This window comes from Syzygium oleosum, unplaced genomic scaffold, assembly GCF_021117445.2.
Source record: "Syzygium oleosum isolate NSW1041296 unplaced genomic scaffold, Sole_v2.1 Sole_v2.21, whole genome shotgun sequence".
Taxonomy (NCBI): Eukaryota; Viridiplantae; Streptophyta; class Magnoliopsida; order Myrtales; family Myrtaceae; genus Syzygium; species Syzygium oleosum.
In genome coordinates, this window is record NW_026607505.1 from 1,740,600 (window position 1) to 1,757,974 (window position 17,375).

Genomic DNA, 17,375 nt, shown 5'->3' on the forward strand with positions numbered 1-17,375 from the left:
CCTAAATCGGGAATCACCCAGACCGATTGGGTCCGATTCCCAAGAGTATTGGGATGGTTCCCGGTTCACCGATCGCACCAAACGGATTACATATACTTTTTTTTATTTTTTATTTCTTCAAATAAATTAGTAAAATGTAAACTAAACCTTAAGTGAACTTCATTAACATAAATTCATTGATAGAAATTAGTAGAATATGAACTAAACCCTAAGTAAACTTCATTAATATAAATTCATCGACAAAAATTAACAAAATATGAATTAAACCCTAAATGACCGGTTCTATTGGACTGGATCGGAACCAAACCGATCACCCCTAACACGAGTCACTTAAATTAGAAAGAGAAAAGGTTAATACGACGAAGAACCGAAAACTGGTACACATGTGAAAAATTTACCAAAAACTAATTTTTTTACTGTCAAAAACCCCAAACTGATACACCCGTGATAAATTTACCCTCCGTCAGTTTCCGTTAAATTTTACCGTCAAATTGCTGAGTTAGATTACACGTGGCAGTTGACGGGTGTACCGATTTAGGGTTTTACCCCTTAGTTTGTCACAAATTAATTAGGTTGTGATTTTTCGTGGTATTAATCAAATTTAACGGAGGGTAAAATTGTCACATGTGTATCGGTTTAGATTTTTCGATAGTCAAAAAAAAATTTGGGTTAAATTTATTGCGAGTGTACCAATTTGGGATTGTTCGTGGTATCAATTCAAAGAGAAATGATTAAGTGACCGTCTTTAATCAGCCGCGAAATTAACAACCTGATCTGGGAAAAGAAAACAAAAAAAAAAAACAAAGTAAATCGTCGTGGGATCAACTTCTCTAAAAATTTGTGGTTCGTAACATACTGTTACCCTTAGGCAAAGTCCAATTAGAAATTCTCTAAGTTTTGGCAATGCACTGATAAATCCAAATCCCCCCCCCAAAAAACAGAGGGGAAAAAGGGGGAAATTCAATTAGGGCCAGATCATCCTGCCCTGGGCAATCCAATTTTTTCAAAACAGCCTTACGTGTCGGCGGCTTGCACAACGCACGCGAAAACGAGCGACGACCGGATCGGCCGCCACGTGTCCGGTCAAACCACCCACCGCCGTCATTTTTTAGGTCTGGCGCGGGCCCCGCATATATCCACTTTACAAATCGCGCACGCGCGGGCGCTGGCGCGTACCCACGCGCCGAATCCGCGAATTACCAAAAATAGCCCGCCACCTCCCCTATTTAGGCCGCCCCCTGCCCCCGCCCCGCCCCGTTTCCGTCAATTCCCACGCCCCACCCCCTCCGCCAACCCACGAGGAAACGACGCGCACAGTTTCCCGCACGTGCCGGACCGCGTTTTCGGCACGTGCGCCAGATCGCGACCTTCTCTCTCTCCCCCTCGATGGACCGATCGATCGATCGATCGACAAAAGCGGCCATTCCTAGGGTTTCCTCCTTCCCATTCGCCATCTCGCGATCCCCCGCGTCCCTCGAGTTGACCTCCCCCCCCTCCCCCCTGCTTCGTCGTCGTCTGGTTCGCGTCCGGTGATCCGATCCCCATGGTGCAGTTGATGAAATCCGGGGATTTCGGCGGGGCGGATCGCGGGGCCGCGTCGTGCGCCGCCGCCGGCGACAAGCTCCCGGTGAAGCGCGAGATCGTGGAGGATCCGCCGCTGGAGGAGGAGCACGGGCCGCTCAGCAAGCGGCCCAGGGACTCGTCCGGTTTGGAGCAGGTGAGGCTTTTTTTTTTTCTTGCCCCCCGGAAAGAAAATTGACGGGGGAAGAAGAGAGATGAATATGGAATAACGAAAGAAGGAAAAAAAAAAATTTTCTTTCTCGAACTTCATTTTTAGTTTTCTTTCGTTATGTTGTGATTGTGAGTAGATTGGAGCATAGGAATTTGGGGGGGAGGATCTTCAGAGAAGTTGTGTTTCCGGTCGTTGTTTTGGAGATTGGAGATTGAGATGATGGGGGGAGGTGTTGACTTGTATGAGCTTGGGAGTACTTTGAATTGCACGAACGGTAGCACTGCCTGTAGTTTAGTAAAAATTGTGCATATGCCCCTGTGATGTAGAATGTGCCCCGTGCTCGGATGCAGCCGTCGCCTCCTAAATTTGTCTACCGTCCCCGGAACGCGGTTAACTGGTGTTGCTGCGAGTTTTCCGGGAATTGCGGTGGTGTCTGCGCGGGTGATCAGGGGGTGCTTGTATGGACTTGGACAATTAGGGAATGTCTGCGTAATTTACTCTGTAGATATCGAATTGGTGTGCCATATGTCATTTTGACGGGAGATATATGCTATGGGGCTATTGTCGATATGTCAGTGTATACTCCACGAAAATGACTCACTCTGGAGTCTTGTAACTCTTTTGATAAGTGGCTTTTTACTCTATTATGACTCTTGTGGTTTGGATTTGTGGATTCTGCAACTAAAGCATGATGATGTTAGCTAAACCTGGGCTTGCTCTGCATACCTCGATTGCATAATTTTCCATGTGATTGATCAAAGAATAGAGGAGGATGTTAGTTTTGGATGATATTTTTTTTGCTTTTCGAGAATGATTGGACTCTCAATCTAACTGCTTGTTTGCGTGATCAATTATTTTCTCAGCTATGGGGTGCGGGTGCTAATGCATTTCCAGTTCCACCTTCTCAGTACAATCCACTTGATGAGCCAAGCCCTTTGGGTTTGAGACTGAGGAAGAGTCCTTCATTGTTGGAATTGATTCAAATGAAGCTCTCTCAGGGCACTTGTAACTTGGCAACCGCTCAGAGCGACAATCTTGTTTGTGAGACAAATAAAGATGGTAAAAGTAACGCTCCCTCTGGTGCAACTGACAAGATGAAGGCTTCAAATTTCCCGGCTTCGCTCTTGAGGATTGGACGATGGGAGGTACTTGTTATTGTTTTATTTTTTAATTATCTCTTATAGAACTGACTATCAGACTTTGATTGACTCGGGCTTTTAAGGAGAACGTGTTTTGTTTGGCTGCTAGTATAAGTCGAGATATGAAGGTGATCTAGTGGCCAAGTGTTACTTCGCAAAGCATAAGTTGGTCTGGGAAGTTCTTGAAGGTGGTCTGAAGAGTAAAATCGAAATCCAGTGGTCAGATATAATGGCCTTAAAGGCGAATTGCCCCGATGACGGACTTAGTACATTGAAAGTTGTGGTAAATCTCTCTCTCGTCTCTGGTGCGCACTTATGCATCACTTTAGTCATGTGGCTATGTAATCTCTACTGTTTATAGAAATGGTGATTTTTTTCTTTCTTTTTTTTTGTTGGCTTTGTTGCAGCTTGCCAGACAGCCCCTTTTCTACCGGGAGACCAATCCACAGCCGAGAAAGCACACTTTGTGGCAGGCAACCTCTGATTTCACAGATGGACAAGCGAGCACTCACAAGTGAGAGAAGTTTCCTGCAAACTCCCTGCCTGTTGCACATGCTGTTTTTTTTTTTTTTTTGGTATTGCATATGCTGTTTACTTGTTGGTGTTTGTGTTACTTCAGATAGTTATGTCCCACAGTTTTATGGGCAGATTGCATAAGTTCATTCATCTCTTACTGAAGGTCAGACTGTAGCTTTTAAGCCATTGGTTTAGTGTGCTGATCTTTTTCCTTTGATGTGCAAACAGGCAACACTATCTGCAGTTTCAACCTGGTCTTCTATACAAGCACTTCGAAAAGCTTATCCAGTGTGACATGCGGCTCAATTTTTTAAGTCGGCAGCCGGAGGTAGTTTTGGAATCACCATTGTTCGACACACGACCATCTATCTTTGAGGATCTAGAAGAACCCAAAGGCTGTGGATTTGATAATGGCACAAAAGATGAAGAATCAGGAATATCCGACTTGCATGTTTCATCGGCAGCACAGTCATCCTCTGTGAAGACAGAGATACGGGAACGTGTTGGCATAACATCAGAACGTGTGTCCAGAGAAGCTCCCTCTCCCAGTTCAGGTATATAGTAATTATATTTATTTGCATTTCATAGGTCATTATTCATTCACTGTTCCAAGAAAATATGAGTAGAGAATTGGTTGTAGAGGAAAAAGGCATATTCTATCTCCTGGATATTTCCTGACTTGCGGTAATCAATCACAATTGACTCGGAGGAATTTTTTCTCATGGGTCTTGCACCGGATGAGAAGTGACTTAAAACTAAATTGCAGTGTTTAAATTTAGTGGTTATATGCTGAAGGTGACTACTCTGATCCTTTTAGATTTTGTTTTTCCTTTGTAGTGATGGACGCTCGTGTGATTGAAGGAAACGGCAATCGTGATGGACTTGAAATAAAGGCCATTCGAAATTGGGACCAGATAAAAGTGCCCGGTTTACATCCTTCAATGTCAGTGAGCGATCTAATGAACCATATTGGACACTGTATCACTGAGCAGATGGGTTCTGGTAGTTCTGATGATGATGGATCAGGATGCCAGGAGATACTGGAGGACATTGCACAGTACCTGCTCAGCGACACCCAGTCAACTGCGGCGTCCGATGAAAAATCCCTCATGGCAAGGGTGAATTCTCTCTGCTGCCTCTTGCAGAAGGATACTACGACCGTTCAGAACTTGGCTGGTGGAGAAAGCTGCGAGGAAAAAGCTAAAGACGTGAAGGATGCTACTCCTGGGGTTAATAGCAACACTTTTGCTAACGTTAGGGCTCTGGAAGAAGATTCAAAACCAGCAGGCATGTCGAGGAAAGACTCGTTTGGGGAGCTTCTGCTGCATCTTCCTCGGATTGCGTCCCTTCCGAATTTCTTGTTCAACATTTCAGAAGAAGACAGCGACAGTAATTCTTGATAGTCAAGGTGTATATTCTTTAGAAGTTTCGGTATCTACGCAATCAGATGCCCCCCCCCCGGTACTTGGGGAAAGATGCTTGTTGACTCTGTGTGGTGCCTTGTTAGGGAAATGCATCCTTCTGCTTTTATCTGTTCGGCAGTATTGGGATTCTGAAATTAGAATTTGATGAAGAGTCCTGGTAACCGTCCCTTGTAAAAAGCTTTGCATTAGTTTCTAGTGGGCATTGTTCTCCTGTGAAAAGACCCTGTGATCCAATAGGATCTGTAAATTTGCTTATGGCTCTTCTCAAGAACGCAGATGCTTTGGTACTTTTGCTTGAGCTAAATCAAATCAAAGGAGAGTTGTTAAGGATCATCAGACGCCATTGTTTTCTGGCCTCACTACACACACACACCAAGAAGAGGGATCTAACCATAAGATGTTCATCATCAGATCTAATTCAGAAAGAAACAATTTACTTGTTTGGGCAAGGAATAACCTTACATCTAACAATTTCTAGCGAAAAAAAAAAACTTCCATCTAACAAAATCGACGGCGCTTTTAAAAGTAGAACCTACTCCAGAATCAACTCTGCAAACACATACGTGAACTTATGATGCAATAAATTTACCCATGAGCTCACAACTGGAAAAGCGTGGACCATTTGGCCTGATATTCACATCTAACTATAAAGAAACCTAAGGAATAATCTTTATGTACAAATGGGAGATTCGAACTCAATCAATTCTTCAGCTGTACAGAAAACTAATCAAGTTAACAACTCCCACCAAGACAAATTCCACTTTGAACAGTTAAAACGATCATCCCCCTATGTACACTTATTTTCTTCCATCATGTCTGTCTCTGTCTGCAGCAGGGATCAGGAAGTGGGTGGTGAATGAATGGCAGTATCAGGTAATATAGCTACTGTCACTACGAAGTATTCACAGCCAACAGGGAGACCATATGGATTTCCAGTCGACCCAGAAACGCTCAAGGCCGGCCGGTCAGTCTCTGCGTCAGAAGTCAGTTGATCTACAGGATCTGCCCTAATATGCTCAGGTCGGTGTGGAGAAGGCAAAGGCTTCACAATTTGGCGCTCGATGTGTACGATCAGCCCAACAATGTAACTTGGTCGGCTTGGGAGATGGTCCACAAACAACGCCACGGACTCAGCAGACAAATAGTAATTCAAGCAATTCCTATTTATAGCCTCGTAGTGCCCAGCCAAGTTAAGCACAAATGCAGCTATCTCATGGACCTCCAGGCGGCCAAATGATATCTTTTCCTTGTTTGCCTGTTGAAAAACCATGCATTCATTATCAGCCTAAGCAGCAAAAATAGAAAAAGTTATTGACATTTTATCAACAAGAATTGCACAACCAAATCCTCACAAAGGACAAACCAGATTAAGTGAAACGCAGGTGAGCTAACTATTCAGTGGTAGGGCCTAAAGAAAGTCGAGGACACTCGACAAACACCTAGTTCTGGATCAGTAGGCAAATAGGTAACATGGATCACACACTGAAAGTCCCCTATTTAAAAAATCCTTCTGTTTCCCTATTTTCTCGAAGTCACTAGCTAAAATCTCATCAAGAGACCTATGTGCTAGTTCCCAGAAATGAGGTAAAGATAACAACTGTGAACCAAAGATCTAGATCTTTCTTGAATATATTATTATTCCTCATTCCTCTGTTGAGATTGACTTACGCGCACACGCGACCGACCGCATGCACATGTACACCCACCCGTTCATAAGGAAAGTATTAAGAAAATAAACCACTAAACAGTCGCTTTGGATGGTTGGGAAAGGTGGAGCTACAATTGGACCCTAGTCTCTTTCATCACATCAGACACTGTCCGAAAGAGTTGAGAAACCACAAGTTGAAGAGGAATTACCTGTTTTTCAAGCTGATGCTTTTTATACAGTGTCTTAACTTGCTCCTCCTTTTCTTCCAACTCCTTCCTCAGCTGCTCATTAGCAGCTTCGATTTTTGATTTCTTATCAAGCAGCTCTTCACGGTGCCTAGATAGGAAACCAACTCTATCCGCAAGGACCCTAATACACTTTCGGAACTCGGCAATACCATCATCTTCATTTTCATTTGCAGTACTGAAAAAAGTAATGTAAGCAACTTTTTATTGCTGTGGTCACTGGTGGTGGAGAAACCACAAAGATAAAAGCAAAGGCACAATCTAAAACATGGAAAAAAGTCTGCCGTCTAAAATAATGTGAGAAGCGAATGTAATCTGATGGACACACAGAGCACTATCTAATGAGCGCTTTTTGGAAGAAACTCACTTGGCCAAGGATTGTGCCAAGGCACGCAAGGAATCAGCAAAGGCAGCAACGCCTCCAGTTACATATACACATGTCCTCAGCCTTTCAAAGAGACTGCGCATTTTCACCGCAGATGCACGAAGGGCGCTATACTCTGAAGCTCTCCTATCGGCAGCGCAAAGATGGGTTTGGGCTTCTTCTCTTGCTTCATGCAAGCAATTCTCGAGGTGAGCGCAATTCATCTAAGTCAAATTCACCAAATGAAGAGGAGATTAGCTAGAGAATGTGAAGATCAATAATAGAACAAACTGCAAGGAACAACAAATATGAGTGAAGATGGTTATGCAAGCAGACCACCCACACTAAAGACAGAAGTCAAGATTCCTAAAACTGAAATACCAGAGTCGAAATTTAACGAAACACCATTCTCCATATTCATGAGCCCATTCGGCATCAATTTGAAAATCATAGAGAACCCGAAGAATCTTCCGCAAGGCTTTATGTTGCTTTTTAGTCATATAAAGCCTGTTTATAGAACTCTATGCATGTAAGAGTGGTGACTGCCAATTCGATCACTTGAATTAAGAGAGACAAATGGAGGATTACTTGTCATATCCTAAAAATACACGAAAGAAGCTCAACATCTCTGCAAGTGCACAAAGACACAAGCATACACATGCACATGGGTATATCATTATCAGCAAGCCGTAATTCCTTAGCTGGAAACTTTCTGTACTGGGTTTACAGAAGGGAATGTTAAGTTTAGAGATAGAAATGGAAGTGAATAAATCCACAGAAAGACCAAAAACAATGCAACAAGAAATAGCTAAGCGGTTATTCACTTGATATTACCTGAGACTCATCAAGAAGTTTCTGTCTAACTTCCAGTTCTCTCCTTAGCACGACTACTTCATCCATTGAAGCTTTTAGTCTAGCTTCTGTTTCATTCACTTGGTTTGACTTGTCAGCCAGAGCACTCCGTAATTCAAGTATGAGATCATTACACTCATTGGCATTTAAACCTGCCTCAGCAACTGCATCACAAGACAAGACATTCAGAGGCTCATGCATGCTTTCAGCAGCACAACTGTTTGTCGATGACATGCCTAAAGGTCCCAGCATTTTATCCTTCTCGTCATTATCAATGACATGCAGTTCTTCACGGTGTGGCTCCTGCATTGATGAATCCAACTGCGTTTGAAGCAAGCCAGATGAATCCATCATATTCTCATCCACTCCTTCTCGAGCTTTGCCTGATTGCCTTGTAAAAATTCCCAGCTTTGCATTTAGTGAATTTGAAATGCAGGAAACCTCGTCCATAGAATCAGCAGTGGATGTGCACGGCATGTGAACTTCACCACTGCCTATCGTGTCAAGCTTGCATCCTTCAGCCTTTGCACCTGCGGAATTTTCAAACTCAAAGGCATCCTTGCCAGTTGAAAGCTTCTGTTCTAGCGAATATCGATCAGATAATTTCTGCTCCAACTCTTGAATTCGTTTCTCATAGGAGGAACACTGCGATTGCTTCTCTCTAAGTACAGATTCAAGATGTTTGCGATACTCATCCTTTTGATGCAAGGCCTCGGCTGTCTTTTCGGTAGCAGTCTTTAGTAGCATGTCACGACTATTTTCATCAAGAGACTCGAACTCAACTTCATGCCGGAGTGAGCATATCATAGCAATTGCAGAAGCAAGTTCTGCCTTCAACCTTACATTCTCAACTTCCATTTTGCTCGTCCCAGCAATCTCTACCAGCTCACTGCCCTCAGGCAAATCCTCTGCACCTTGAGGGAATTCTGAGGAAAATGATTCTGCAGAATTCAAACTGTCGCTAGACATGGAAAATGAACCTTTCATGTTTCCATGCTTCTCCCCCCTAGAAAGACCTCCAGCTAAATACTCAGGAGCATATCTATCAAGATCCGTGATGTCTACATCCAGCAAACCAGTATCAAAGGGCATGATATTCACATCACACTGGTTTGGCATATCAAATAGTCCCATAGATACTAGTATATCTTTAGGTATATATGAACTTTGTGCTTTCAAAAATTCTTCTCGTCTCCTGACCTCAGCCTCCCTCTTTGTTGCAAGTCTTTCAGCTAACTGTCCAGCCATGCCCATGTAAAGTTTCACAGAAGCCTTTCTTCTAACAACTTCAGCAAGGCAGGTTCTATATGCAGGGCCAATTCCACGTACTACCTTCAAGTCCATAAATAGATCGTCCTGGCGTGCCATTGCCTCTTTGAAAACAGGAAACTGCAACTTTATATCTTTGATGAAATAAGATATGTAGCCTATCCGCTGCATATAGCTATGTACAAAAAAGTTCATCTCATTCTTGCTCTCCTTGCATAATTCAAGCAGCTTACGGATTGAATTGTCACAAGCTCGCATTGTTGGAAGATGATTTTTGTCATGGACATCATACATAGGACCCAAAGCTGAAACAGCATCATGAGGGCGAAGAGAAGAAGATAATTGGCAAGACAAACAATCATCCACTAGCTTCTTGACAGTATTTACATCTTTGCTGCACAAATTTTCATGTTTTTTTTTATAGGTTAGCACCATTAAAAAATAAAAAGAATGCAACGAAAATGGCATATTCAGGGCACACAAGCACCTATATTATGATAGATAACCCTTTTTCTTCCTAATATAAAAGATAACCTGCTAAAAACTAACATTAAAATATATTCAGCTATCTTCATCGTATTGATGCAATAAGATACTACAGAAATATGAACACCGTCATCATGAGAAAACTTAAACATAGTACCTATCAACATGACGCCAGCCCTAACAAAAAGGTTCATCACAACAGAATCAGTAAAGAATGGTGAGAACAGTGACATCGCTCCAATCTATTCCTTGAAACCTTTCGCAGAAACGCAGAAACCATGTTCAATCAGCACAAGCATCTACGTTAAAGACCATATATATAGGTACCCTTTCCAATCAAATCAACGTAATCAAATACTACAGAAAATAACGCACGTTATAGATAGTTTTATGAGTTTAGGAACTTTATTCCGATATATTCGGAAATTTACTTTGGCAGGAATGACAAAAAACATAGAAGACCTTAGCACTGTAATCTATAGATACAAAAGCAATTTGCCATACAAATAAGGACATCATTAGAAAGAACAAATAGGGGAAATAAGAGGGAGGGAAAGGGGAGGTTGTGGAGGAAGTCGTCAATCAGAAACCAAGGAAAACAGCTGGTAAACCAAAATGATTAGAAAATACAAAGATGATGCCACCAAGGCCGTTGGGGTAAAGAAATTCAAACCTCAAAGACTGCATTATACTCTTCTCTTCATTTATGTAACGTTGGTGCTCCTTAATCATCAGTTCCAAGTTCCTGGCAGGACCGGCGACTTTGCTAGAAAACAAGTCCTCGACCTTGCGCTTCATTTCACCAAACGTCTGCTTGAACTGAGAAACTCTATTCTCAAACTGCCTGTGAGAATTGCTACAGTTCTCTGCCATCTTCCGCAAGTGATCCTCCTTCACAAAATCCAGTAAGCATTTCCGTGTTGCTGTCTGCAGTTGAGGGTGAAGTTTGATTGATCTAAGTCTGCCCAAATCCCTCTCGAAATTCACCAAAAGATCAGAATGGACTTGGTGCTGCTGCAAATAGCGCTTCATGAATTCCGAGTAATTCTGGTTAATTACTCTATAGTATTGTTCCAGATTGCTTCTCGCAACCTGCAGCGCCCTTTCTTGCACCTTCTGCTCCCTCAAGAGCCTCTCACAGATCACATTTTTTGCCTGCGTTTGTCTATATATGGCGTTCCCACAATTGTAGTGATATCTAAATTCCCGCTCATATGAAGGAAGAGCTTTCAGAGCAGGATCAGAAGCATCATCCAGAGGATGGTGGTCATCCGAGGAGGATGGTGTCGCAGGGTCTGTGACTTCGAGGACATCCACATGCTCCCGTGGAGGAGGTAAAGAATTATTATGCAGCCTTGCTTTGTTGAATATGAACACCTCTCGTCCATCCGACGGAAGCTTGTAAGACGAAAGCGATCTCTGGGGCTCGAGCTTCGTGTCCAAGCAGAGGACAAGCTGGTCATTGAAGTTTATCCCGGAAACGGATTCAATGAACCGCATAACCGCCCCAACAGCAGTGTTCCCATTGCAATCAAGCTCAAAAGAGTGCCCATCTTCAGCAATATGCACTAGAAGCTTGCCTTCATGGACCGCACCCCCGGTGACACTCGAACTCATCTTTTTATGGAGAACACAAACTCCACACCACACAGTCTCCAATTAAAGCAACTGAACAACCAATGCTTCACAGTGTAAGAGAAGGAACCCAGCAAAGTGAAGCTGACGGGTCAACAGCTTGAATTGGAGTTGAAATGGCCTGAAAAGGAAACCCTAGGCAGAGAGGGCAAAGTTTACCTCCAGCTTTTGCCGAGACAATGATTAAAGCAACGGCTCACAGATCATGCCTGCAAACAACTAGTCCTCCACGGAGAGAGAGAACACACCCAACCCAATTTTGAGATACAGCAACAGGAATTGTTACCCAACTAGCATGCCATCAGCAAAAAGATTTGGAATTGTGGCACACCCAACATCCAAACACTCTAAAGAAACAAAAAAAAATCAAACTTTTACAATCCTCAGAACACCCCAGTAAATCCCCCAACCATCACCAATCAAACCCTCCTCGGGCGCGCACAAGACCACAATTGCCCCCCAAATTACCACCAATTGTATCAGCGGTAAGAGATCCAAACAGCTTCAGCGAAGCCCAGACCGATCAAGAACCACACCCCCCAGAGAATAAAAAAAAACGAACTCGATGAGCAAAAGACCAGAAGAGACGAGCAATCAGATCAAAACCGCAAAAGGGTCGACAGAGAAAAGGGTTACAGAGCAGATGAGGTTTCCCTTGAGGGGCAATTACGTGAAGAGCTGGATTGGGAGTGGGAATTTCTTCCTTCCTATGGCTAAGAGCACCAGGTTTTGGCACACGAAACCCCTCTGTATTCCGTTTGCTTCTCTATTTATCCATCAAGAAAACATAAACAAAACGAAAAAAGAACCAAAGATGAAGGGAGGAGGAGGAGCAGGAGGAGGAGGAAAAGAAAAGAAAAAAAGAACAAATTTTGGATTGTGGGTTGTATCTCTCTTGTGATGGAGGACTACGTATGTTGTGTCTGCAGGAGGAAGTGGTTGCTTCTTCAGCTGCCGTTTGTTCTTCAAATCGACACACTGTAGTGTTTTTTCCCCTTATTTGGTGGGGGGATTTCTTCGGTGGGAGGGAGGCACTAAAATAATGGGAAAGAGAAGGCTTCAACGGGAAGTCACGATAAAGTTTCCAAGTAGACTTCTAAGGGCACGACTCCTCTCTCTCTCTCTCTCTCTCTCTCTCTCTCTCGATGATCCACACCACAATGTGGGAAGAGCTTGAAGAAACCAGGGCCAATGTTTTCCCCTTCTCTTTTGATTATTTCCTCCCCCTCCCTCTTCTTTTAGGTCGGACGGCTCCATTGTTGAATTACTATAATTGTTTGCTTGCTGCTCTTTTTCCCATATCATCGGGCGTTTCGAGGTCGGTTATGAATTTTCAATTTTTTTCTTTAGATACCCTTTTCGTTTTACTAATTCTGCGGCCGTAAACCGAACCTCGGGGCTGGGGTCCAGACTCCTGGCCCCCGACATGGGTCGACCCGGATCCGTCCATCTCGCTCGTGGATCGGGCGCGCGAGAATTCTTCGTTCGAAATACGCTGTAAGGAAGCAAAACGGTCTATATTGAATTCACGGTTTGCATAATCTATCCGATAGGGATTAAATGAATAACTACATGACCTCAAAATGTTATATAGGTAAATATGAAGTGCATTTTATTCATTCAATCACTATATTCACATTGTTTTTTACCTCGACACTCGATAGTGATATTTCTTTTTGAAAAGGGTACAACTGATTGAAATCAGATCAATGAAATCATTAGTCTGAATTTCGATTCCAAAAGTACCGTCTAACTCATTAATTACCTAGAAATCCATGGACAGCTGAATCTATTTTGTAAATCTAGGGCTCAAATGGTTCATGAATCGTCATTTGTTTGTAAGGAAGTTATTAGTTTCATCACTTTTAATGCCGGGGAACATGATGAAATTTGCTGATGAAGAAAGAACGTGATATTGAGGGGCACCCTGTTGACATTCTATAAATGCAATAAAAATCTACATCTAATAATGTCACAAGCAAGAGTTACATCATTCATTGTAATTGTCTTTGTCTGATGATTGAGCTATTTAATAATCTGGTGACCATAAGATTCTCCACCTCCCCTCACCAATCTTCTGTCATTAGGAACTGACATTACATTATAAGATATGCACGTAGTTTCCCATAAGGAATTAAATATCTTCATGCGAGCCTTTCTATAATTTAGCTAGCCCAAATTGGGCTTAAAATTATTAAATCATGTTAAGTCAATTTTGGGAGATCATGGCCGAGATCATCGCATCCAATTTTCAATGGTACATGTGGTTGGAGCCAATTTTATAGGAATAGGATTTATGAGTCGATGGATAATATATAAGGTAAAGTAGCATTCAGAAGGATTTAAACTCCTTAATTTCTGTATACAAATCAATGAAATTTCTTGTTGCGAATTTATCGAAATAACTATCGAGTGCTAACACTACTTAACGAACCTAGATATCGCCAAGTGGTTTAATAGGACATAATTTCTTCAAAGTCAGGATATTGTAACATGAACCGTCAATCGTATGAGCAAAAAGAGAGGTCTGCTGGGTTAAAAATATCTACTAGCTGAATTTTCTTCAAAAAAATGCAAAGTCACAATTATTAAAGTCTCGATATGAATATGAATATCGTATCTTCAATGGAATGATTAGGCAAATTTAATTATGAAATTATATTGAACAAGTTGGCAGACTGAACAGGGAACATGAAGGAGGTTTACAAGGACAAATTTGAGAGTAAAACCCCGAGATTAACAAAAGACTAATCAAAAAGTCATGGGAAGGTCCCAGCAGTGGAAGAGAAAAAGACAACTTAGCAGTAGTACGTACGTTCCATATCACATCGTTATCACCTCCAACCTGAAGCAAGGATTTTGTCTGGCTTGCGCGGCCAATGAGCGCACGGGCAAGTGCTCAACGTGATCAGACGCTTCGTGGGTCGAACACAGACCATGGGACTTGGCACATGACTTGGTTGGGTCCGTGCATGCATGTGACTGAATCACTGTGCTGCTGTAGGAGAGAGAAGGAGAGAAAGAAGAAGAAGACGATGAAGATGAAGAGAAAGAATGATGAATTTGACTGTGGGGTCTGTGTGGGGTTGGCTCCTACCGTTTGATGTCGAGTGGAGCGGAGCGTGTGCGTTTGTGTGTTGTTTTTTCGTAAGTTTCCTGGTAACTTCCATGGCTGCTTCGCTGATGAATTTGATGTTTGCAGATGCGCATGTAGATTGTTGCAGTGAACCCACGAAAAGATTCGTTACTATGCGTTTAGGATGTCCCGCCTCCCGCACCCGAACCGAGCCGCCACACGTGTGGTAAAAATAAGATGGTTTCGAAGCTAAAAGACCCCTCTAGTAGATATGTTGTTCGAGGAAGGGGTAGAATAGGTCCTAACCGAACCGAACATGGCGAAGAATGAACGCCGAGATGGCCCCATCTATTCGAATCACCTATATTAGTTGGCCGTCGTGGTGGTCAAGGTCCGAACACCACTCTTTGTAACTCTCTCTTTCTCTCTCTCGTTAACTGAGGAAATTCAAATGCTTTGGCATTTTCTCTTCGACATGAGGGTTTGATTGTAGTCACCTATATTAATCGGCCATCGGACGGTCAAGATCCAAACAACATTATTGGTAACACACACACGCCCACTCTCTCTCTCTCTCTCCCATTAACTAAAGAAATTCAAATGCTTTGGCATTTTTTTTTCGACATGAGGATTTGATTGCAGAAATCGAACGAATCAGAATATTTTATTGTGATGACAAACAGAATCAGATGGAAAAATCGATAAGATGATCCAAAAAGTTAAAGGAACAAAATTAGACACGTCGATCTTGTCAATACCTAGCAAATAGAACCGACCGAGTCTCGTGCATAATCATATGACCTAAAAGCAAATTTCGATTTCGCAAATGTCCACCCATGATGATATGACATGACCACATATCTCCTTCGCGCCTGAGGTGAGATGGGTTCAACTCATCCCTTCCTAGAAGTTTCGTTCCTTTTGAATTGGCCTTTTGCAATGACATCTGATGGGAATCAATCAAGGAGCCAATTGAAATTAAGTCAACGACGATTTTTGGAGCCACCGGCAGCACATTAATTAAATTTTGTACGTTTTGCGGGCGGCCTTTGCCTAATATCGACACGCAAAACTCATGTAAATGCTAGTCCCCACATGCAATAAGTCATGTACAAAAATTGACTAATGATCTTTTTTCGTTCATATGGACAATGATCACTGAACTTTTAGGAGGACAGCCAGCAAGTACCGGCCGACCGCATGTTGACATCTACAGTAAGTCTCGTTCGAACAAAAGCTACACGCAAGCCCCACTAATTAGCACATTAAATCAAAGTATAAAGAGATTAGATTGGTTTGATTTTCTGGTTTTCCATGGTTTTTTATTAGGTGGCTGCTTACCGTACGGGTATACCTGGTGGAATTTGGCAAATTTGAAGGGACAATCTTGCTGTGAAAAGCAGAGACGACAAGGAAGCCAAACGGTATAGTATGAAAACCCTCAAGCTTGATCCTTTCACTCAGCAAGCAATCACACAGCACGTTCCTTTCCCTCAAAACCATTAGAATTCTTTCTTTCGAATGTGCCCTCAAAAGCATATATCACAATTCAAGCTCTCGAGCATATGCATCCGATGTCTTTGTGATGAAACTCGTCGATGTCTCCCCTTTGAAACTCATATTAGCCACTGTGCTTAATTCCTTTGATTAGGGCACCTTGAACGGCCATAAGAACTCCACCTTTTGCTGTATACCAACACCCATCTAAATTTAGGGTACTCAAGAAAATGAAGTTGTTTCTCAATACTGAAGCGTGCCTCTCTCAAGTCAATGTCCTCACACTGTCATCGTACATTTTGATTCTAATATCACCGACACCCATAACATCGCCGAGAAAATTACCCAATCAGTCCTAAATCTACTGTACGGGTACTAATTCAGTTCTAAATTTTTTAATTTTGCCAATTTAGTTATAAACTTTTGTGCGAAATTTCAATATAGTCCTTCAGGTCAATTTTTGCCGAAAATTGTTGATATGATAGTGTAGTCATCATTGACCATCCTATATGGTATACTGCCACATTAGCGATTTTCGGTAAGTGTAACATCGAATTAATTGATATGTACAGCAACTGTCCACCAGCCGCCTTCGCTCGCCGTCCTCTACCGATTGCTTCCCGTCGTCGGCCGCTCGGAAGAGAGAAATTTTGTGTCGTTATCAAACGAATTTCTATTTGAGAAACAAAAATTTTGTGTCGTTATCAAACGTGTATTTTGGCTCAAAAACTTGTTCATGGAATAGTAATAGAAAAATCAATTTCTAACCAGAAATTGATTTCTGGAACAAAATGATTTTCATTCGCGCTAATTGTCTAAACCTCTCACCCCGGCAATCACTCATGCCCTTCATTAGACCGGGTTATTCCAGCTCAAACTCAATATATATTTCCAGCAAATTGGCCATCGTCATTTTACTACGGTCATAATCCAAATCATGACTTTTTTCAACACCACTATTTGTAACTCTCTCTCTCTCATAAATGCTTATGCATTTCTCTTAGACACGAGGGTTTGATCGTAGAGATCAAGTGAGTTAGGAGATTTTATTGCGCTAAACGAAGAGATAATCCAAAATAATTAAGTAACACAACTAGACTTATCCATTTGCATCTATATATACCTACCAAATAGAACGGATCAAGTCTTATGCATAATGATAACCTAAAACCAAATTTTGATGGGGAAATGTCCATCCACGACATGACATGACCACACAACTCTTCACCCGTGAGGTGAAAATGGGTCAACTAATTCCTTCCAAGAAATTTCGTTCTTTGAATTGGCCTTCGCATTAAATATGGTGGAATCAATCAAAGAGCCAATTGAAATCAAGTCAACAACGATTTTGGAGTCATCGGCAAATGCATTAATTAATTTTTGTACGTTTTACAGGCGGCCTTGCCTAACATCTACACGCAATACTCGTGTACATAGTCATTGACATGTAATAAGTCATATACAATGATTGACTAATCACCCGAGATCGCTC

At 42.2% G+C, this 17,375-nt stretch overlaps 2 protein-coding genes across 2 annotated transcripts; one reads left to right on the forward strand and one right to left on the reverse strand.

The window, feature by feature from the left end:
- Positions 1-1,469: 1,469 nt before the first annotated feature.
- Positions 1,470-5,144, forward strand: LOC115666021 (uncharacterized). The gene is made up of 6 exons (XM_056321018.1): positions 1,470-1,717; positions 2,596-2,877; positions 2,981-3,154; positions 3,279-3,385; positions 3,616-3,941; positions 4,225-5,144. The coding sequence occupies exons 1-6, from the start codon at positions 1,544-1,546 to the stop codon at positions 4,785-4,787; spliced, it is 1,626 nt and encodes a 541-aa protein (XP_056176993.1). The 5' UTR covers positions 1,470-1,543; the 3' UTR covers positions 4,788-5,144.
- A 314-nt stretch (positions 5,145-5,458) lies between these two features.
- Positions 5,459-12,420, reverse strand: LOC115677359 (autophagy-related protein 11). Its single transcript, XM_030600514.2, has 6 exons — positions 11,470-12,420; positions 10,349-11,343; positions 7,903-9,583; positions 7,072-7,292; positions 6,669-6,882; positions 5,459-6,066 (listed from the first exon to the last, which is right to left on the reverse strand). Exons 2-6 carry the CDS (start codon positions 11,290-11,292, stop codon positions 5,650-5,652), a joined length of 3,477 nt encoding a protein of 1,158 aa, XP_030456374.1. The 5' UTR covers positions 11,293-11,343; positions 11,470-12,420; the 3' UTR covers positions 5,459-5,649.
- Between the last annotated feature and the right edge of the window lie 4,955 nt (positions 12,421-17,375).

Bases quoted from the DNA above. Each gene is read 5' to 3' on its own strand.
- LOC115666021 (XM_056321018.1), top strand. From the start codon at position 1,544: ATGGTGCAGTTGATGAAATCCGGGGATTTCGGCGGGGCGGATCGCGGG. The intron at 1,718-2,595 runs GTGAGGCTTTTT...TTATTTTCTCAG, and splicing joins ACTCGTCCGGTTTGGAGCAG to CTATGGGGTGCGGGTGCTAA. The intron at 3,942-4,224 runs GTATATAGTAAT...TTTCCTTTGTAG, and splicing joins AGCTCCCTCTCCCAGTTCAG to TGATGGACGCTCGTGTGATT.
- LOC115677359 (XM_030600514.2), bottom strand. From the start codon at position 11,292: ATGAGTTCGAGTGTCACCGGGGGTGCGGTCCATGAAGGCAAGCTTCTA. The intron at 7,293-7,902 runs GTAATATCAAGT...AATTTGACTTAG, and splicing joins AACTTCTTGATGAGTCTCAG to ATGAATTGCGCTCACCTCGA. The intron at 6,883-7,071 runs GTGAGTTTCTTC...TACTTTTTTCAG, and splicing joins TTGGCACAATCCTTGGCCAA to TACTGCAAATGAAAATGAAG.